Source organism: Hypanus sabinus, chromosome 31 (genome assembly GCF_030144855.1).
Source record: "Hypanus sabinus isolate sHypSab1 chromosome 31, sHypSab1.hap1, whole genome shotgun sequence".
NCBI lineage: Eukaryota > Metazoa > Chordata > Chondrichthyes > Myliobatiformes > Dasyatidae > Hypanus > Hypanus sabinus.
The window spans coordinates 829,870-852,859 of record NC_082736.1 but is presented as its reverse complement, the minus strand read 5'-3'; the positions used below and the strand labels follow the sequence as shown (position 1 = coordinate 852,859).

The following is a 22,990-nucleotide window of genomic DNA, read 5'->3' as shown; positions in this document are numbered from 1 at the left end:
ATGTCGTTTTATGAACTGGTTTCTGTTCCAGGTGATCTGTAGTCAGCATGAACTCAGGTTGCATGGAGGATTTTTCGGTATAGTTTAGACCTTGGTTAGGGTTTCAAGCAATCTGCTAGTGAAAGTCAACAATTTGAACAGCGTCTGTGGGGAGGGAAGTCGAGGTTGTTGTCATTTTGGGTTGAATCTTCGCATCAGAACTTGGCTGATGTATTGTTTTGTCTTGAAATCTATGCTTGAGTGAAGATGGTCAGGCTTTGTGAAGATGGTCAGGCTTTGTGAAGATGCCAAGGCTTTGTGAAGATGGTCAGGCTTTGTGAAGATGGTCAGGCTTTGTGAAGATGCCAAGGTTTTGTGAAGATGCCAAGGCTTTGTGAAGATGGTTGGGCTTTGTGAAGATGGTCGGGCTTTGTGAAGATGGTCAGGCTTTGTGAAGATGCCAAGGCTTTGTGAAGATGGTCAGGCTTTGTGAAGATGCCAAGGCTTTGTGAAGATGGTCAGGCTTTGTGAAGATGCCAAGGCTTTGTGAAGATGCCAAGGCTTTGTGAAGATGGTCAGACTTTGTGAAGATGGTCAGGCTTTGTGAAGATGCCAAGGCTTTGTGAAGATGGTCAGGCTTTGTGAAGATGCCAAGGCTTTGTGAAGATGGTCAGGCTTTGTGAAGATGGTCAGGCTTTGTGAAGATGGTCAGGCTTTGTGAAGATGCCAAGGCTTTGTGAAGATGCCAAGGTTTTGTGAAGATGGTCAGGCTTTGTGAAGATGCCAAGGCTTTGTGAAGATGGTCAGGCTTTGTGAAGATGGTCAGGTTTTGTGAAGATGGTCAGGCTTTGTGAAGATGGTCAGGCTTTGTGAAGATGCCAAGGTTTTGTGAAGATGGTCAGGCTTTGTGAAGATGCCAAGACTTTCTGAAGATGGTCAGGCTTTGTGAAGATGCCAAGGCTTTGTGAAGATGGTCAGGCTTTGTGAAGATTGTCAGGCTTTGTGAAGATGGTCAGGCTTTGTGAAGATGCCAAGGCTTTGTGAAGATGGTCAGGCTTTGTGAAGATGGTCAGGCTTTGTGAAGATGCCAAGGCTTTGTGAAGATGCCAAGGCTTTGTGAAGATGGTCAGGCTTTGTGAAGATGCCAAGGCTTTGTGAAGATGCCAAGGCTTTGTGAAGATGGTCAGGCTTTGTGAAGATGGTCAGGCTTTGTGAAGATGCCAAGGCTTTGTGAAGATGGTTAGGCTTTGTGAAGATGCCAAGGCTTTGTGAAGATGCCAAGGCTTTGTGAAGATGCCAAGGCTTTGTGAAGATGGTCGGGCTTTGTGAAGATGGTCGGGCTTTGTGAAGATGGTCGGGCTTTGTGAAGATGCCAAGGCTTTGTGAAGATGGTCAGGCTTTGTGAAGATGCCAAGGCTTTGTGAAGATGGTCAGGTTTTGTGAAGATGGTCAGGCTTTGTGAAGATGCCAAGGCTTTGTGAAGATGCCAAGGCTTTGTGAAGATGGTCAGGCTTTGTGAAGATGCCAAGGCTTTGTGAAGATGCCAAGGCTTTGTGAAGATGCCAAGGCTTTGTGAAGATGGTCAGGCTTTGTGAAGATGGTCAGGCTTTGTGAAGATGCCAAGGCTTTGTGAAGATGCCTAGGCTTTGTGAAGATGCCAAGGCTTTGTGAAGATGGTCAGGCTTTGTGAAGATGCCAAGGCTTTGTGAAGATGGTCAGGCTTTGTGAAGATGCCAAGGCTTTGTGAAGATGGTCAGGCTTTGTGAAGATGGTCAGGCTTTGTGAAGATGCCAAGGCTTTGTGAAGATGGTCAGGCTTTGTGAAGATGGTCAGGCTTTGTGAAGATGCCAAGACTTTGTGAAGATGCCAAGGCTTTGTGAAGATGGTCAGGCTTTGTGAAGATGGTCAGGCTTTGTGAAGATGCCAAGGCTTTGTGAAGATGGTCAGGCTTTGTGAAGATGGTCAGGCTTTGTGAAGATGGTCAGGCTTTGTGAAGATGCCAAGGCTTTGTGAAGATGGTCAGGCTTTGTGAAGATGGTCAGGTTTTGTGAAGATGGTCAGGCTTTGTGAAGATGCCAAGGCTTTGTGAAGATGCCAAGGCTTTCTGAAGATGGTCAGGCTTTGTGAAGATGCCAAGGCTTTGTGAAGATGCCAAGGCTTTGTGAAGATGCCAAGGCTTTGTGAAGATGGTCAGGCTTTGTGAAGATGGTCAGGCTTTGTGAAGATGCCAAGGCTTTGTGAAGATGGTCAGGCTTTGTGAAGATGCCAAGGCTTTGTGAAGATGGTCAGGCTTTGTGAAGATGGTCAGGTTTTGTGAAGATGGTCAGGCTTTGTGAAGATGCCAAGGCTTTGTGAAGATGCCAAGGCTTTCTGAAGATGGTCAGGCTTTGTGAAGATGCCAAGGCTTTGTGAAGATGCCAAGGCTTTGTGAAGATGCCAAGGCTTTGTGAAGATGGTCAGGCTTTGTGAAGATGGTCAGGCTTTGTGAAGATGCCAAGGCTTTGTGAAGATGCCAAGGCTTTGTGAAGATGCCAAGGCTTTGTGAAGATGGTCAGGCTTTGTGAAGATGCCAAGGCTTTGTGAAGATGGTCAGGCTTTGTGAAGATGCCAAGGCTTTGTGAAGATGGTCAGGCTTTGTGAAGATGGTCAGGCTTTGTGAAGATGGTCAGGCTTTGTGAAGATGCCAAGGCTTTGTGAAGATGGTCAGGCTTTGTGAAGATGGTCAGGCTTTGTGAAGATGCCAAGGCTTTGTGAAGATGCCAAGGCTTTGTGAAGATGGTCAGGCTTTGTGAAGATGGTCAGGCTTTGTGAAGATGCCAAGGCTTTGTGAAGATGGTCAGGCTTTGTGAAGATGCCAAGGCTTTGTGAAGATGGTCAGGCTTTGTGAAGATGGTCAGGCTTTGTGAAGATGGTCAGGCTTTGTGAAGATGCCAAGGCTTTGTGAAGATGGTCAGGCTTTGTGAAGATGGTCAGGCTTTGTGAAGATGCCAAGGCTTTGTGAAGATGCCAAGGCTTTGTGAAGATGGTCAGGCTTTGTGAAGATGGTCAGGCTTTGTGAAGATGCCAAGGCTTTGTGAAGATGGTCAGGCTTTGTGAAGATGCCAAGGCTTTGTGAAGATGCCAAGGCTTTGTGAAGATGCCAAGGCTTTGTGAAGATGGTCAGGCTTTGTGAAGATGCCAAGGCTTTGTGAAGATGGTCAGGCTTTGTGAAGATGCCAAGGCTTTGTGAAGATGGTCAGGCTTTGTGAAGATGGTCAGGCTTTGTGAAGATGCCAAGGCTTTGTGAAGATGGTCAGGCTTTGTGAAGATGCCAAGGCTTTGTGAAGATGGTCAGGCTTTGTGAAGATGCCAAGGCTTTGTGAAGATGGTCAGGCTTTGTGAAGATGCCAAGGCTTTGTGAAGATGGTTAGGCTTTGTGAAGATGGTCAGGCTTTGTGAAGATGCCAAGGCTTTGTGAAGATGGTCAGGCTTTGTGAAGATGCCAAGACTTTGTGAAGATGCCAAGGCTTTGTGAAGATGGTCAGGCTTTGTGAAGATGCCAAGGCTTTGTGAAGATGGTCAGGCTTTGTGAAGATGCCAAGGCTTTGAAGGTGCGGAGATGATGCAGAAGAGTTGAGGTGGATAGACCAGACAAGCTGCGATTCCTCTCGGGCTGAGGTACAAAGAGGTGGACAGAGTGGTACGGCAAGCCGGTCACCGCCTCTCAGATTTGATCTGTCTCTCTGTGTGGAATTTGCACATTGACCTCGTGTCAGCCCATAGACATGAGGCTTGGTAGATGAATCCCTGAGAATAAGCTGGTGGTGGAGTCTGAGGGAAGTTAATAGGATTGTCCTGTGTGTGTGGGTGGGAGGAGCTGGTCTTGATTTTTACCTCTCATGGATGCATCGCTCTTTCCAGGCATTGGTGGCTAGCAACAGTATTAGCCATCGACCTCTGTGCTGTAGGGCAGCCAAGAATGAATTAAAGTTAAATTTGTGTACGTACTTACCATCCACTCTATACACCAGGAGAAAATTACTGATCCTCTGCTTTACAAATGCTGTACTGTGCAAAGTTCGTAGACACACATTATATATATATATATATATCTAGATAGATAGATATGTGTGTGTGTCTACGAACTTTGCACAGTACTTTGAACTTTACTATCTATATATATAGATAGGGTGCCTAAGGCTTTGCACAGTACTGCAGTGATTTTATATATTACTGCAAAAAAAACAAATTTCCTGACGTGTGAGTGATGATAAACCTGATTCTGATCTGGGTCTCTATTGTGGACTGAGAGTGGGAAGGGGGCAGGGAGAGGGGAATCATGGTTGGGAAAAGGGGAAGGGAGAGGGGAGGGAGCGGGAAGCACCAGAGAGACATTCTGTAATGATCAATAAACCGATTGTTTGGAATCAAATGACCTTGCCTGGTGTCTCAGGGCTGGGTGTGTCTGTACCCACCCCTGACACTCCTTCTCTGCCCCCTGTCCCACACCCCTCCCGCGGCGCTCCACCCTCACCATTCCCAACATCCTTTGCTCCCGCCAGATTCACAAACTCGCTCTCCGCTCCACATTGACAAATACAGTACTGTGTAAAAGTCTCAGGCACCCTGGCTGTATATATGTATCTGAGACTTTTGCGCAGGACTGTATACCTATCAGTTGTGTGTGTTTGCTGACTGCTATAAACAAGGATAAGTGTGTTCTATCCCATCACATCATCAACTGATACCGTTAAGAAGTCTGTTTTATAGGCAAACATTGATGACTTTGTACATAGGCTGCAGTGTAAGTCTCCTTTGTGTGGCGGCAGTGGCCAGTAGGAGGGAAATTTTCAACAGTGTAGCTGAGAGATGCAACTTCGGCCCAGTGCTGACCTCTCTGTGTGAAGGTTTTCGATATTCTCCTGAGGCTTTTCTCCGGGTTCTTTGTTTTCCTCCAAGTCCCTAAATTTATGTAGGTGTTGAATCAAATGGTCATTAAAAGTCGCCCCTAACACGCAGGGGTAATGGCAGAGTCACAGTCAGATGTGGAGGCTATGGCAAAGTTGCATCTCAATATTGGTTGCTGATTTATTTATTATTACGTTTTCTTTTTGCAATTGCACAGTTTGTTTCTCTTGTATGTTGGCTGTTCATCCTGTTGGGTGTGGCTTTCGCTGCAAATGCCCGCAAGAAGATGAATCTCAGGGTTGTAGATGGTGACGTGTGTAGGTTGTTAATAAGCTTACTTTGAAATGAGGGGGGAGAATAGGCTCCAGGGGAAAAATAGAGGCCACTCTCTCTCATTCCAAGTCAAGTTTATTGTCATTTAACTATATGTGGTTATATCTGTTATATACACGTGCATGTTATTGTAACTATATACATGTATATAATGTATATCGTATATAGGAATGAGACAGCATAAGGCACACAGTAATTTATGAAGGTAAGGATAAAATCTACAGTTGAATCACACATAAACAACAAACTAAAGTGCATTAATAGTAAATATGGTAGGGTATGGAACAGATTTACTAGTGACACTTCAAAGGCAATGTGGCAATGTGTTCAGAAGCCTAATGGCCTGAGGAAGAAACTGTTTCTCGTTCTGGCTGTTCTTGTTTTTATCGTAGCAGAGTCTCCTGCCTGATAGTAAAGAGGATGCTGGATGGATGGGTGGGATCCTTAATAATACCAAGAGCCCTGTGTATGCAGTGCTCCTGATGAATGTCTTCTCTGGATGGTAGGGAGGCCCCTATGATCCTCTCAGCTGTCCTCTGTCTTTTGTAAGGACTTTGCATCCAATGGTCATCTGCTCCCATACCAGATGGAGGTGTGTGTGTGTGAGAGACAATCTGCATGAAGGAATTGGTTTGAGAGGCAGTATTGGGCTTTTTCTATGTTCTAAGGCAATAATCTGGTGCAAACCCATCTGTTTTACAGCAATGCATGAGTAAGCGTTACGATGGATCTCAGCAGGCCCTCGATTTAAACAGTATATGCAGTGACCCAGGTATGGATTTGGGGTTTATTTGTTCTTCCAGATAAAAGACTGACCACCCTTAACAATGAACCTCAAAGCCCAGAGCAAGTTCATGTGAAGCCAGCAGCAATCATTCTGTTTGGGTTTGGGCAGGCAGCCAGTCAGTTCCATGTACACCCATTCTCACTGCACACCTTCCACCTAGAATCTGGTGCTTGTTGTTCCTTTGCATGCCCTGTTGTACGTCGGGTGCATTTGTCTGTTCGTTTAATGCTAGCTCAACGCTCAACCCAACAGAGATGGAAAGCCAGCCAGATTCGAACCCAGGACCATCCGCCTCTGGGTCCGGTGCTGATGCCCTGACATCGCCAGCTGGCTATGGGTGTCTCAGGTTTTGGAGAAACCTCCTGGAGGGAGGGGAGAAAGCAAAGGGGCGGCACCAATTCCTTTGTGGTCACCATCCCAGGGCCGCGGTTGACAATGTCAACTGTATTGGCCCCACGAAGAACAGACAAGAACCGGTTAGGGACTGGGGTTCCTGAAACAAGAGAGTGACTGCTTGTAAGTGGCAAGTAAGGAGTGTGGGGAAACTGCCTTCATCCTTGTGACCTGTATCTTTGGAGTATCTGGAGGCAAGTTCTCAACACAGGATCCCCAGCCCCTGCACTCCCGTAGTCACAATGTATATCTATGTCTCTGTGTGCACATGTACGCGTGTACACACACACACATTCACTCACTCACTCTCTCTCTCTCTCACTCTTTTGCTGCTGTGACCCATCCACCAGAGATGCTCTTCTGCACACCACTGTTACAACACGTGATTGAGTTACTGTCACCTTCCTGTCAGTTTGAACCTGTCTGACCATTCTCCTCCGACCTCTCTCATTCACAACCTGCAGAACTGCCCCTCACTGGATGGTTTCTGTCTTTCACACCATACTCTGTAAACTCTAGAGACTGTTGTGTGTGAAAATCCCAGGAGATCAGCAGTTTCTGAGATACTCAAACCACCCCATCTGGCACCGACAATCATTCCACAGTCAGTCATTTAGATCACATTTCTCCCCCGTTCTGATGTTTGGTCTGAACCACAACTGAACCTCATGACCGTGTCCGCACGCTCTGATGCCCTGAGTTGCTGCCACATGATTGGCTGATCACTGGCACTAGTGGCCACTGAGTGTAAAAGCAGGAATATATCACTGTTCAATTGGGTGGCACGATTCTTTACTTTCCCATTAAAGGGGCAGCAGGTTTATTAGGTGCTTGCCTTGGGGCAGTAGTAATTTATACCTGTCTATGTTTGTTCAGATCTCGTCTCCCAGAGCATTGAAGTGGTGTTAAACAGGAGGAATTCCATGAGGACAATTGTCAAAATAATAGAAGAAAACATTCCAGAGGTAAGCAGTATGTGGATGCAATTTCCAGGGAGTGTTCCTGCTGGAGAGGTTTAGGGAGCCATTAGAAGTGAGGTCATGGAATAACAGTAGGCACAAAAAACAAACTGTTTGGCCCCTAGGCCTGTGAAACTCACTGATTTGTGAGCCCGTCCAAGTGCCTTTTAAATATTGTAAAATACAGAGAAGGTCCTTTGAACAAGTTGAAACACATTTACATTTACCTTACAATTTACATCTACGCAATATACTTTGATAAAAGTATAGTTCAGTAGCTCCAGAGCAGTGTATACAGTATACATCCTGAAATTCTTATTCTTCGCAGACATCCACAAAAACAGAAGTGCCCCAAAGTATGAGTGACTGTTAGAACCTCAAAGCTTCCCTACTCCCCCCTTGCATCGACCCCACTACTCACCTTCCACCCACCAAGCAAGCAATAGCGAACCCTCCGATGGAGACCACGATCAGTTGTTCACCCAACAGTTTGACATCTCGCTCTCACTCTTCCCCCTCTCCCTCCCTGAGAAAGTGGAAAAAGAGGTTTCCCCTTTTCACCGACTGGGGAGACATAACAAAACTACTCGCTGATTTGCGGTGTTAAAACTCTATCCCGCCGCTTATTTTCACCCTGCCCCCCGCCAGAGTTCTGTGACCTGACAATCACCAACAATCTCTGAGAAACCGTTGAGAGAGAGAACGCAGCTCACCGAGCACAACCCCCCAGCAGGTGATAGCTGAGAGCATACCATGGTGCACTGCTCTCCCTGTGTGTGAAGTCAGAGTCGGCACGGTCTCTCGGCAGCACGCACACGTGCACCTAGTACGAGTAAAACTGAGAATGAACCTGAAAAATGCTGTCGGTATTTACTAAGGCAGAATTATGATGATTAAGTCCCACATTGATAAGAAGCTAGACTTGTAACCAAAATTATACAGAGAATGAGTCAGCAGTTACGTATTCGAGAAGGTTAATAGCAGGTGGTGATTGTCCTTCGTACCCGACGGTGACAGGAAGCCTGTTCAGAAGAGCTTTTAAAGTGAAAAAGTCGCTCCACTCTCTCAGCCTCAGCAGTTCAGGTCCAGTGCTGTGAACAAGCGTCACAAAATGGGGTCTTCCTTAGTGTCTTCTGTCTCTTGTCGTGTCTTTCACTCTTCACAGAGCACTGCAGTAGTGCCTTGTCTCTCATCTGCCCAGTCCACCGGAGCTGACTTTGCATGCTCGGACAGCTGTGTCCCTATCTCACTGGGGTATGAGGCCGCCGGCCTCCCTCATCTGGTTTAGCCCACCTATCGGTGGTGTACCAGGGTGCAGCCGCTGTCTCATGCAAACAGCTACTTGAAGCCACAGGCTAGAGCTGAGTGTCCAGTGCGGACCAAAGCTGAGAGAGCTGCCCTGGAGTGGACGTGAGAAGCCCCTTCACTAGAGATGCTACTCCCCTCTGAACCCCAATATCATGTAAATTACCAAGGCTGGTTGAACACTATACTGATCATCAGGAATAAACTTTTATGTTAGGTTAACACAAAATACTGCTCAGATAGTGTTCTCCTTTCTGAACAATGATTTCAGTGGCATGAACAAAGGAAAGACAACACAGGATTGTTTCGTCAGTCTGACTGAAAAGTTCCGCCAAAACAAAATGGCTGCTCTCCTCATGTGGTCCAGCAGACTTTCAAATTTAAAGCCAGCAGCCCCATCGGAATTAAACTCAGCAGGGTTATATTTCAAAATAAAAGCCTGAGCACACATAACAGTTTAACTTTTCAACATGTCGAGAATCAATCTGTAGAAATTACATTGTTTGCTTCTGACTTGGAGACCCAGCAGCACCTCCCGTTGGGAATGCTGCAGATTGTGACTGAAAGCAAGCGTGAGTGTACCTTGTGTGCCTTTTTCCAGCTGCTCTCCCTCAACCTCGGCAACAACAAGCTCTACCGACTGGATGACCTGGCAGAACTCATTTCCAAAGTTCCCAATTTGAAAATACTGAACCTTTCCAGAAACGAGGTGAGTGGGCGCTGATGTTCCAGCTCTGTTACATTTCTCATGTAGGCACTGGTAGTTAGGCACTGCCTTTCATTGATTTTAGTCTCCTATTCTTCATTTGCTCCATAAGGAACACTTTTTTTGCCCCTTACTGTGATGGTTGACAAGTCTGGAGTTGTGGACTGGGATCAATGCACAGATCTCTGGGTTCTGTTCAGAGGGACTATTTAGAGCCTGAACAGCTTGCAAGTTGGAAATGCAGCCACAAACTCCATTCCTACACAGTAGACAATGCTTACAGTTGTCCTCAGATCCTTTCTGTCACGCTCAAGTACCAGCGACACTTCGGGTTTTGTTACCCCGTTTTATGTACAGTCCATCACTCCCTCCCTACTGGGGCATAGGACACCAGCCACTCACTCACCAGCGTCCTCTGTCCTGGGCCAGGTTTTCAAGTTGTCCCCATCTTCCTGATATCCTCCCCTCCCAGGGGTGGGTCCTTTGGAGCTTCTGTTGGGATTTTTATGGGATGGGGTTGCTCACCGCATGTCCAACCCTCTGGGTTTGGGACCATCCATGGCAGGGCTAATGCAAACCAGGGAGCACCCACAACTAAAGGCGCATCACTGTTGTGTTACGACATTAACTCCAGCAAACGACCTGCTGACTGCCCATTTGTCTTAATGAGTTTGGTCTTAACCATCATTTTAAGGATCTGCCTGCTTTTGAAAAGCAGCAACCAGTCCAACTTTAAAAACAAAACATTTTTGACATTGATAACGCATTAAAAAACTGCTGATTGATGCAAGGACATAATCTTGGTGACTGCCAGGAACAGATTGGTAAAATAGTTCTGAATTAATTCAGTGGCTGAATTGCTTAAAGCCTGTGCTTTGAAAATGCCTCTGAAATTCTCTGAAATCTGACCTTCACCTACACACAAATAATGCATTTTAATTTGTCACAAGTTTCCTTCTGCTAGAAGCTGAGAAATTCTAACGTCAACAGTGGCCCAAGGAGCAGTGATTGGGTGCAACAACTGTTCAAGCAGAGAAGCTCCTACATAAAAACACATTTTGGTGGCAGATCTTTCAATGAAACATTGAAATATACAACTGTAGTCTTTAATTGTTAACTTGTAATGCGCTGAACAGGTTTGAAGTAATTGCTGGTCTGCCTCAGACATTTTTAATATTTAATTTTCAAACTCACTGAAATCCAAAGGTCGCGGTAGTTTTAATCTCCTTGCGTGGAGTTATTTTAACAATTTGTGAGACTGAATGGTCAGCAACCGTCTGGAAAGTATATACAGTGTAATACCCACAATGCTGGAGGAACTCAGCAGTCAGGTAGCATCGGTGGAGAGGAATAAATGTCTCAGTCCTAAACGTCGACTATTTTATTCCTCTCCATCGATGCTGCCCAACCTGTTGAACTCCTCCAGATTGTGTGTGTGTTGCTCTGGATTTCCAGCATCTGCAGAATCTCTTGGTGAAGATGAACAATGCGGAGCTAAAGTGGGCATGTGTGCATGATTGCAGGAATCCTTAGCTCTCGTCAAACATTGTGAATGTTGCGGCACTAAACTTGAGGCTTTTCTTTAATAGAGGAGATGTGCTAACTTATCTAGGAGAATTTTGCCTTCTCAGACTGGAGCTGCTTTAAGCAGGTACCCGAGGGAAGTGCCTAGGAGCATAGGTAGTTGCTTTATTTTATTTAGCTGAATCATGTCGGTCACTGTAAGAACCATGCAACGTCAATCTCTGTTTAGCTCAGATCTGAGAGGGATCTGGACAAAATAAAAGGCTTCAAGCTGGAAGAGCTTTGGTTGGAAGGGAACCCGCTGTGTGGCAACTTCCGAGATCAGGCCACCTATGTCAGGTCAGTGAAAGGACCTCTTGTTCAGCTATTGTTCCAGGATGCTTCGGAAAAAGAACATGCTGTATTTTTCTCTAAAATGTTTCAATTTATAAGTAATTTGCCTCTCACTCATTTATTTAATTCAAAGTTTAGCTTGTCAGTTTGTGTGGGGGACTGAAGTCTAGTGTATGTGCATAAATATATTTCTTTTATATATTGGAAGGAATTATTTTTCCCACCAGATGGTTAAGAAGCTAATTTCTTTTTCTTATTTTCAAAGTAAAGTATGCCTAATGATCAAAACCTGGCTTAATATCAAATTGTTGTCCACTTTTGGAACTCCATATGAAGAACTGCATTCCAAAGAATCCACTGGCACACTTTATTTTCCTGGTTCGGATTTAAAACGGGATGAAGTTGAGGCTGGGGGCTGAGAAATTTGATGTGCAAAGCCTGTGAAGCTGTTCCTGGGCATTGATCTTCCTTAAAAAGTGTTAAATAGTCACACGTGTACACGCTTCCTATTCCAAATGTTACATGCTGACATTTTTTTCACATATAGAAGTGGACTTGAGCCATTACTAAAGTGAATGTGTGTTTTTCCTGTTGGCCAGAGATGGGTAAGATTCCTCGAGAAGTAACAACCCAAGGCTAGGCACAGTCGTGCGTTGCCCCTCACCGGACAGGTGCAGTCGCATGACTTCGGTCTACCAAGTTCCCCAGCCAAGCCACTTGAGGAAATTTTACACATAGTTTGCAGCCACGAATTTTGGCGGTCAAGTCTAACATAATGGAATGAAATAAATCTTGAAAAATATCTGCCTTTTGGAGTAAAGTTTGGAGGCAAAGCTGAAGAAGATTGATATGTGATAAAGGCCAGTGGATATTCTTTGGACAGTGGTTTTGCTTTCTGCCCTCCTTCTCATTTTCTTTTGACTCCCCCCCCCCATCTCTTATCCCATCTCCTGCGGCCTTTTTTTGCCTTTATTATTTTCTAAATTCGGCACCCAGTGTTTATTTTGGTTTTCTCCTAGTGTGCAGTATTCATTTGAATGGAATTAGTAACTAGCTCTTCAGTGATATCACATTGGCTTAATCCTTCTCCCTACCCAATCCTAACTAATCATAGTGTCGGTATCTCTTTTTCCAACACTGATGCTGTATTCTGTCGCCAACGTTCAGGTGAGTGATGGCTCGGTAAGTAAACAGACTGTATGAGACTGAAGGCAGTGTTGCTTTTAGTTGGCCTAAATAGGCTGGTTTCCAGTCATGTTCATCTGGGATCGAGCTGCCCTCTGCTTTATCTAAACCGATGACTTCCAAGTGGGATTTCCACACAGCAAGTGGGTAGATTTCGGGCTGTTGGGTTGCTGATGCTTCAGGAGCAAACACTAGTATGGATTCTCCATTAAAATCACTGAGGTAACGGGGTTGAGAGTAGATCAGCCATGATGGACTGGTGGAGCAGACTGCCACACCAAGTAACCAAAAGACCAATGAAACTTAACTGAGGTAACGGGGTTGAGAGTAGATCAGCCATGATGGACTGGTGGAGCAGACTGCCACACCAAGTAACCAAAAGACCAATGAAACTTAACTGAGGTAACGGGGTTGAGAGTAGATCAGCCATGATGGACTGGTGGAGCAGACTGCCACACCAAGTAACCAAAAGACCAATGAAACTTAACTGAGGTAACGGGGTTGAGAGTAGATCAGCCATGATGGACTGGTGGAGCAGACTGCCACACCAAGTAACCAAAAGACCAATGAAACTTAACTGAGGTAACGGGTTTGAGAGTAGATCAGCCATGATGGACTGGTGGAGCAGACTGCCACACCAAGTAACCAAAAGACCGATGAAACTTAACTGAGGTAACGGGGTTGAGAGGGAGAGTAGATCAGCCATGATGGACTGGTGGAGCAGACTGCCACACCAAGTAACCAAAAGGCCAATGAAACTTAACTGAGGTAACTGGGTTGAGAGGGAGAGTAGATCAGCCATGATGAACTGGTGGAGCAGACTGCCACACCAAGTAACCAAAAGACCAATGAAACAACTGAGGTAACGGGTTTGAGAGGGAGAGTAGATCAGCCATGATGGACTGGTGGAGCAGACTGCCACACCAAGTAACCAAAAGACCAATGAAACTTAACTGTGGTAACGGGGTTGAGAGTAGATCAGCCATGATGAACTGGTGGAGCAGACTGCCACACCAAGTAACCAAAAGACCAATGAAACTTAACTGAGGTAACGGGGTTGAGAGGGAGAGTAGATCAGCCATGATGAACTGGTGGAGCAGACTGCCACACCAAGTAACCAAAAGACCAATGCCAATGAAGTGATTTAATGCTGCAAAATGTGTTTTTCCCTCTTAAGAGCTTCCCAAAGATGTGTGAAGAGATTCTAGTTCTCTCAGTACAGTAGTAGTCATCGGTTAAAGGATTTAAGTCCTGTGGAAGTAGTTCTTTATTGCCTATGTAGACCAACAGAAAGCTCTCTGCCATAACAGGCTTTAGTGATGATATGAAAAAATTTCAATTCTTCTCAGTAGCTCTGAGACAGCGGGAACATTTAATCTGTAATCGTGATTGTCCAGACCTGAATCAGCAGTCACTTCTAATGACACACCTCCAATCTTCTCCTTTGTGGAGCTTTAACACCTGCAACTTCACAAGTGCTGTAATGTTCTGGAAATGATGGTCAGTGGGGAGGTTCTCAGCAGATTGGAGTGGGTAATGTGAGAGCTGTCTGGGAGACTGGCACTCTGAAGTTCAGGTAGTTAACTGAAGGCCATCGTGTCTACACTGTCAGTCTAACCTGGGCAGAGATGTAGCACTTAATCGCAAGAAACTCTTCATGGTTCAAGTCATCTCATTTTGAACTGTAATTAAAGTGTCCTTAAAATCGGCTTTAAATGCAGCACCCATCAAAATTCTCCCACTGATTGGCGGCTCTCTTTAATTCCACTATTACCGTGAACCCAGGGTTCACTCTGCCATAATTATTTGGTGTGTGGGACATTTTGCATAATTTTCCCGCTTCCCCACCATGTCAGTTGGCCTGGGTGTGGTCAGTCTGACACCAAGATGACCGGAATTATGCTTGTTTTCTGACGTTTCCTCGTGGCGTAATAACCAGGCCAAAGAGTTTTCTCAGCTGGGGAGACCGTGAAACCGTAATGAACAGTTTTCAGTCTTGATCAGTAAATGCGGCTCAGTGAGGGGGGGGAGGTGACTGGTCGAGCGCGAGGCCATTGGCAATGATGTGACGGGAATTTTCTCGCTGTTTTAAAAACTGCTTCACTTCTCTCCCTCTTTGCCAGTGCGGTCAGGGAGAAATTTCCGAAGCTGCTCAGACTGGTAAGTTCGTCGCTGGGACTAACAAACCAAGCTCACGGTTTTAAATGGATCCCATGGCTGTGGCCATTCAGTTGTCCTTTCTAGTTGCCCTTGACAAGGTGGTGCGGCACCTCCTTGAGTTACGGCTCTGCCCACAGTGCTGTTGGAATTTAAATCCATGTTAATCCCAGTCGTTTCGTGCTTGTGTCCAGAAACAGAGTGGAATAACCTGCCTCCTCGAACCGCTGCAGTCCTGAGGTATGAGTGCACCCACAGTACCATTGAAACGAAAATAAATTTTAAACCAAGTTGTTCCGTGCTTGTGTATAGCAACAGGATGGAATAATCTGCTTCAAAATTTAAAAAAGTTGCCGTCTTAGGACAGCACGGTGCAGTGGCTGGAGTTTCAATCCCGACCTCTGACGTCTCTGGAGGTCGTATCTTCTTCCTGTGACTGTGTGGGTTTCTCGCCTTCACCAGGACTGGAAGGGGGGTGGGGGGGCGGAAGCTAGAATGAAAAGCTAGAGCTCATTAATGAACGGGGAAAATCAGTCGGCCAGGACGGAGTGTGGGGCAGACTCGACAGGCCAAACGGCCAGCTCCTGTTTCTTATGATCCTGTCCTGTCGATTCCTGCCATACCCCAAAGATGTGAGGGCCAGTCAGATGGTTTTCCACTGTAAGTTATCCATGGTGTAAAGGTGTTGGGATGTGAGTGGGGGTTGACTGTTGCCGTGGCTTCAGTGGGCTGAGTGATCAACATCGTTGGTCACATTCCTTTACGCTAGCTTTGGGTTTCTGATGCGGTGAAAATGTAATATTTAATAATTGGTAAGCTTCTACTGCTCAGTTACAATCTGTTTTCTGCTCACAGGATGGGCATGAGCTGCCACCTCCGATTTCTTTTGATGTGGAAACACCAACCACGCTACCTTCCTGCAAGGTATGATATAAGTGAGCTGCTGTGGAGGGGATGGAGTCTGCAATTTGCTGGCTACCCGGTAAAGTGGGCCTGGTGGGACTCCAGCTTCCAACACGGTGTGGGTGTTGCTGAACTTGTTAGCTTACAAGCCAGGCGTCAATGATGTTTCTGAGAAGGCGCACCATGCAGATCTGCCTTAAGGAGCGAACGGAACGAAATCAGCAGAGTGTGTTAGACAGTATTGGCTAAATAGCAGCTTATAATGTAGTCTTTGTGGGAGACGAAAACAAGAACAAGAAACACAAATGAAATAGAAGCAATTTAGCTCAAATTCAAATTAATAGAATGGACTTCCAGAGCTTATAGAGAAAAGGTTGAATACGATAGATCTTTATTCCCTGGAGTGTAGAAGCTTGAGGGAAGATTTGATATACAAAATTATGAAGGGTATAGTTGGGGGGCTCTTTCCACTGAGGTGAAAGGTGAAATATTTAATGAGAACATGAGGGGGGTACATCTCCACTCAGGAGGGCAGTGAGAGTTTGGAAAGAGCTGCCAGTGGAAGTGGGGGGGTGCAGGTTAAGAGAAGTTTGGATAAGTAATAGAAACACAGAAAATAGGTGCAGGGTTAGGCCATTCGGCCCTTCGAGCCTGCACCGCCATTCAGTATGATCATGGCTGATCATCCAACTCAGAACCCTTTACCTGCTTTCTCTCCATACCCCCTGATCCCTTTAGCCACAAGGGCCATATCTAACTTTGTTCATGGATGGGAAGGGTGTGGAGGACCTCGGACTGGCTGCAGGTCAATGGGAGTAGGCAGATTAACAGTTTAGCATGGACTAAATCGGGGTGGCCGGCCTTTTACATTCCACCCGTCAATTTTTTCACGCACGAGTTCAGATGCGCCATACAACTCTTGTACCCCCGTTCAATTCTTGTAAAAATATGTTAATATAGACCTATTTAGCATTTTACATGATATATTGATTTAATATAAAAACAAGGTAAACATTACTTACCTTAATGAGACTTTTAACAAATATATTTTGTCTTCTTTTGCTTTCTTCCTTTTACTTAATCACATATTCCTTCCGTAACTCAGACCCAAGCACTAGCTTCAGTTTTCCTTCTATTTCAGTCTGATGTTGTGTTTTATAGTGTTTATTAAGATCATGTCTTCTATTATGTGAGAAAGTGTTTTCAGAAACAATGCACAGCGGTTTTCCTGACGGACCTGCTATAAAGAAGCTTATTTTCCCACTGTTCATTGAATTCACGCTTGCTATCACTTTCTGCTTTTTGGTTGCTCATTTTCTTTTGCACTGTGATGGGTAACTGAATGCAAAAACAAGGCTTAATTTTTGAAAAAGTACAAAACTGCAAATACTCACAACGCACGAACAAAGCACAACTCCGTAGCACGAGTGTCAATTGTAAACTGACTGGCAAAAACCTGCGACGCACAGCTGGTGCAGACGCCTGGCGCCTCAGGATCAAACAAGTATTGAACAGTTATGGAACGACTGCAGAACAGAAGTCCTTCTTTCCTAGTTTGACTCATTGAACACTTTTTAACATTGAAAACAGATTAATGTGAAAGAAGATAACATTCGCCGAAAGATGTGCACAAAATAATAAAATCACTAAAAATAATTGCTAAGTTTTAGATTTATTGTCAGTAAAACCCATTTCTAGCTCTAAGCTACTTGAATTCCTGTTACTGATTTTTTTTCCACAAATCAGTTTTTGGTTAATACTTTTTGCGTGAATCGGCTTTTATTATTATCACTGGGGTGCAATGTGCCACTTCTAATCATCCACTGCGCCACTTTTGGCACATGTGCCGTAAGTTGGCCATCCCTGGACTAGATGGGCAGAAGGGCCTTTTCTGTGCTCTGTGGGATTTAATCCAGAAATGGGATTGCCAAGGAGGGTAAATGAATAGCGGTACAGAAAACACTTGTGATTGTAAATACTTGCGTGGAAGGAAAGTGCCAACATTGGGCAAGGATAGTTTTGTTTACAGCTATCTGAAAGGGCTGACTGGGTCACCTAAAGGAGGTGCTATTCCTGAGAGTTTGGCAGAAAAAGCTTAACATTGTAGCAGATTTTAAAGAAACATCCCATTTCTAAAGCAGGGCATTCTTTCTTTCTTCAGATGCAGTGCCCCTCAAAAGGGGTGTTTGCAAGTTGGCTGCCCGTTTGCCTACGCCATCGCTGTGTGCTTAATTTACATGTGAAACAGAAGGCACTTCGGGCCACTCTAAACGACATGTGGTTAAGTTATTCACTTGTGGGGCCATTTTGTGACAAACGCTCATGTAGCCCCAGGAGAGGCAGAATGAGGTTTGTTGTGAAAGTTCCTGTTTTGAGACAATTCAGGAAAAAAATTAGTGTTAGTTAGACTAAAGAACAAAAGAAGTAGAGCAGACATAGAGCAAAACGTGAAGCAGTGCTCGCCGCTTCAGAAATCTGGGTGAGGCTCTTCCCAAGATGTTGAGTGTGTGCCCTCAGGGTCCTGTCCCTGAATGAATTGTGCTTTCTGACATGCTGTTTATCATTAACAGGGTAGCTACTTTGGTACAGAGGAAATCAAGGTCCTTGTAACACGTTTCATTCAGCAGTAAGTACCCTTGTGTCCTGGTAAACTTTGTATAGAAATAAACAACCAATCTATCCATCCCTCCGGGGTTTAGGCCAGCTGTTGTGAGGTGGGGTGGAGATGCGTTTCTACCAGAGGAGGTGTGAGGGGCTCCTTCCCTCCGTTAGCCTGCAGGTCACCCTCGGGCGAGGTGGAGATGTGTCTCTACCAGAGGAGGTGTCAGGGGCTCCTTCCCTCCGTTAGCCTGCAGGTCACCCTCGGGCGAGGTGGAGATGTGTCTCTACCAGAGGAGGTGTCAGGGGCTCCTTCCCCCCACCGGCCTGCAGGTCTCCCTCGGGCAGGGTGGAGATGTGTCTCTACCAGAGGAGGTGTGAGGGGCTCCTTCCCTCCGCTGGCCTGCAGGTCTCCCTCGGGCAAGGTGTAGCTCCTGCTTAGCCCCCGATCAGGGTGAGGTGAACCAGTGGGAGCAGGTGGTGGACGGTCGTACGAGCAGCCGGTGCAGATCACAAGTCCTGTTTATGTGACCACTGACGCCAGGCAGACAATCTCTGAAGAGTATTGATAATGGTTGGGGTCACCCGTCTTGTGAAGACACTGCCCAGAAGAAGGCAATGGTTAACCACTTCTGTAGACATATTTGGTCGTGAAAAGACCATCATCGCCCACGTCATAATGACTCGGCACAGAATGATGATGGTGGTGTTCAAGCTGATGTGGACTGTGTGTAGAGTGGTAGAATTGTTCAAACCCAGTGGAAGAAACATGTATATTAATAACAACAACAAATGTTTTTGTTAAGCTCCTCTGAACTTAATATTCCTAAACTAGATTGTATTCTGATGAACATTTAGCTGGAGCATGCAGAGGCTGGTGCAAGGAATTTCACTCTGATTTGACACACCTTGTTTGCATTTAGCATCCCAGCTTGCTTTTCAGCACAAAGTCATATCCATGTCTGTCCAGTCCAGGATCAGGGACAGTTATTACCCCTCAACCAGCGTGGATAATTTCACTCACCTCAACTCTGAACTGATTCCACAACCTACAGACTCACTTTGAAGGACTCGACAACTCATGTTCTCAGTGTTATTTATCTGCTGTTTATTTTTTAATTTGTACAGTTTGTCAGTCTTTATTGCTGTATAATTTTTCATGAATCCTGTTGTATTTCATTATTTTCCTGTAAAAGCCTGCAAGAGAGTGAATCCAAGGTAGTATGTGGTGACATGTGAATATTGATAAGTTTACTGTGAACTTTGAGTCCTGTTTGCCTGCCCATGATCCACAAACCAGAGAGGGTCAAGTATGCTTTCGTTGCCTCAGGCTCAATGGTTAACGTTTTCTGTGCTTCCACTCTTCACAAGATTGAACTCACTCATTGGCTTTGCTCAAGCTCTTTCTAGCTCTTCCTTGCCGGTTCTGTCTACATTTCCAGTGTCCACACAAGATGCTGGAAGTCCAGAGCAACCCACACAAGATGCTGGAAGTCCAGAGCAACCCACACAAGATGCTGGAGGTCCAGAGCAACCCACACAAGATGCTGGAAGTCCAGAGCAACCCACACAAGATGCTGGAAGTCCAGAGCAACCCACACAAGATGCTGGAAGTCCAGAGCAACCCACACAAGATGCTGGAGGTCCAGAGCAACCCACACAAGATGCTGGAGGTCCAGAGCAACCCACACAAGATGGTGGAGGTCCAGAGCAACCCACACAAGATGCTGGAAGTCCAGAGCAACCCACACAAGATGGTGGAGGTCCAGAGCAACCCACACAAGATGGTGGAGGTCCAGAGCAACCCACACAAGATGCTGGAAGTCCAGAGCAACCCACACAAGATGCTGGAGGTCCAGAGCAACCCACACAAGATGGTGGAGGTCCAGAGCAACCCACACAAGATGCTGGAGGTCCAGAGCAACCCACACAAGATGCTGGAGGTCCAGAGCAACCCACACAAGATGCTGGAAGTCCAGAGCAACCCACACAAGATGGTGGAGGTCCAGAGCAACCCACACAAGATGCTGGAGGTCCAGAGCAACCCACACAAGATGGTGGAGGTCCAGAGCAACCCACACAAGATGCTGGAAGTCCAGAGCAACCCACACAAGATGGTGGAGGTCCAGAGCAACCCACACAAGATGGTGGAGGTCCAGAGCAACCCACACAAGATGCTGGAAGTCCAGAGCAACCCACACAAGATGCTGGAGGTCCAGAGCAACCCACACAAGATGGTGGAGGTCCAGAGCAACCCACACAAGATGGTGGAAGCCCAGAGCAACCCATACAAGATGGTGGAAGCCCAGAGCAACCCACACAAGATGGTGGAAGTCCAGAGCAACCCACACAAGATGCTGGAAGTCCAGAGCAACCCACACAAGATGCTGGAAGCCCAGAGCAACCCACACAAGATGCTGGAGGTCCAGAGCAACCCACACAAGATGGTGGAAGTCCAGAGCAACCCACACAAGCTGGTGGAAGTCCAGAGCAACCCACACAAGATGCTGGAAGAACTCAGCATCTAAGAAATCGACAAACAGTTGACATTTTGGTCTGAGGCCCTTCTTCGGATCTTGAGCTGGCCCAAAATGTCAACTGTTGGTTCAAACCATAGATGCTGCCTGACCTGCTGAGTTCCTCCAGCATTTTGTGTATCTGCAGCATCTCTTGTGTTTCTGAAACGGGTAGACCTATAGTTCTGAGAATTATTACCAACCACTGCATACTGGCAGCTCAGTTCCAAGCCGAATTTGTACCTATTTGTGCTGGAAAACAAGCTTCAGGTTGTAGTTCTTGCTTGTGGACATGCAGGCTGCCCTGGATTACCATCAGCCGACCGTGGTTAAAACCTGCTTGCCAGTGAAACGGTCTCGTGTACAATGAATGGCAAAGCTGGTTTCCTCTCCGCTCCTAGTTTGTCTTTCTTACTGATGTTGTGTGCTATTGGTGTCATTCCTCACACAAATGTGGAGTTACAATGACCATGTCGAGTAATTTTTGTGCATAAAGACAAAATTAATCTCTGAAAATGGAAACCATTTATTACTGGCGGGTGGCCAGTAACGGCAACTAAATGTTCCCAGGGATGTTTCTTTTCTACTTCATGAGGAGTATAAATGTACTCAAGATTGAAGATGGATTGACCTGAAAAGCTGGGAAGGTCATTTTTGTGTGTTTGATGAAAAACAATCATTATTGTTCGTGTGCTGTGCCAGTGACGTGGCCAGGCCTGGTCTTGACCATGATTGTTCTTGGCAGATCCCTCTGCAGAAGTGGTCTTCTGGGCCGTGTCTTTACAAGACGGGTGACCCCAGCCATTATCAATACTCATCAGAGATTGTCTGCCTGGCGTCAGTGGTCACATAACCAGAACTTGCGATCTGCACCGGCTGCTCGTACAACCGTCCACCACCTGCCCCCTCGGGTTCACGTCACCCAGATCAGGGTGGGGGAGGGAGGGTATAAGCAGGTGCAAGGGTGACCTACAGGCTAGCAGGGGGAAGGAGCACCTTACACCCTCTTTGGTAGAGACATATCTCCACCCCGCTGCCCTTATGACCCGCTGGGTCAAGATTCTCTTGTTTCTCAATGGAAAGGGCTATGTTAATTTAGTTCTCAGTTTAGACCCAGGTGACCAAGGTGGAGTATGGTGGTGGTCTGGTGGGCGCTATAGCAGGCCATCCTAGAACAGAGATGCGGAGGCGGCTGTGGAGGCCAAGCCACTGGGTATCTTTAAAGTGAGGTTGATTAGTCAGGCCATGAAAGGTTACTGGGAATGGGGTCGAGAAGGAAAGTAAATCAGCCACGATCAGTTGGCAGAGTAGATGGGTTGAATGGGTGGGATATGCTCCTGTCTTTTGGTCTCATTGTAAATGGGCCCTGGGCCCTGTGTTCTCACCCCTCCGTGATCTGGATTACTATTCATTGGTAGTGACTGCAAAATGCATCCTGTTTGTTATTGCACAACCTCCTTCCGTAGCCTGGTCCCCCCTGCCCCCCACGCTCCCTGACCCTTGCTGTTCTCACCTGCAGGTACTACTCTGTGTACGACTCGACGGACAGGCAGGGGCTGCTGGATGCTTATCACGATACGGCCTGCTGTTCACTGAGTATTCCCTTCTCGCCACAGAACCCTGCCAGGTTAGTGGAGTGACGGGCTCTGGTTGGAACACTGTGTGCTCAAGAACAACACAAACCTCACGGCCCGAATCAGAGTACAGCTTAGTATCCCCGGCATGTGGCGGCAGTACATGGCGATACAGAAATAGATAGATACCTTACTGATGTCAAAGGGAGTTCCACTGTCACAGTAGTTTACAAGTGCACAGATACACAAATAGTAAAAGAGAAGTAAGAGGGGGTCATCACGTCCCCGGCTGCAGGCCGACTCATTACAGAGCCTAGCGGCCGAGGGTAAGAATGACCGCAGTTGTCTCTGTCTATTACTAAGAGAGCTCCTCTGTTCAGCCAAGGAGCCATGCAGAGGGTGAGAAACATTGTCCAGAATTGCTGGGATTTTCCGCAGGGCCCTTTGTTCTACCACAGTCTCCAGTGTGTCCAGTTAGACTCCTATAACAGAGCCAGACTCTCTGATCAGTTTATTGAGCCTGTTGGCCTCACCCATGTTGATGCCATTGCCCCAGCACACCTCCGCATTGAGGATTGTACTGGTGACAACAGACTGGTACAACGTGTTCAGGGGAGGCCTGTATACTCCTAAGGATCTCAGTCTCCTCAGGAAGCAGAGGCAACTCTGGCCCTTCCTGAACACAGCCTCTGTGTTGGTGCTCCACTCACCCCCAGGGAGGGGTGAGTCCTCACCACATCACATCCCTGTGCCTCGAGGGTGATTCCCCCATCCCTCAACACCCCTTCCTGAACACAGCCTCCGCGTTGGTGCTCCACTCACCCCCAGGGAGGTATGAGTCCTCACCACAT

The 22,990-nt window shown here is 46.4% G+C and overlaps 1 protein-coding gene across 2 annotated transcripts in view; it reads left to right on the top strand.

The window, feature by feature from the left end:
- The window catches only part of nxf1b (nuclear RNA export factor 1b), a 100,440-nt gene that overhangs the window by 50,618 nt on the left and 26,832 nt on the right, over positions 1-22,990 (top strand). Inside the window, exons 7-14 of one of the 2 annotated variants that reach the window (XM_059954912.1) lie at positions 5,902-5,971; positions 7,256-7,344; positions 9,245-9,352; positions 11,103-11,212; positions 14,515-14,551; positions 15,404-15,472; positions 18,022-18,077; positions 22,085-22,192. In XM_059954912.1, coding sequence (XP_059810895.1) covers positions 5,902-5,971; positions 7,256-7,344; positions 9,245-9,352; positions 11,103-11,212; positions 14,515-14,551; positions 15,404-15,472; positions 18,022-18,077; positions 22,085-22,192 — 647 coding nt within the window. Of the gene's footprint in view, positions 1-5,901; positions 5,972-7,255; positions 7,345-9,244; positions 9,353-11,102; positions 11,213-14,514; positions 14,789-15,403; positions 15,473-18,021; positions 18,078-22,084; positions 22,193-22,990 lie in introns of those variants that run through there. The other variant, XR_009508756.1, reaches the window with a different exon arrangement.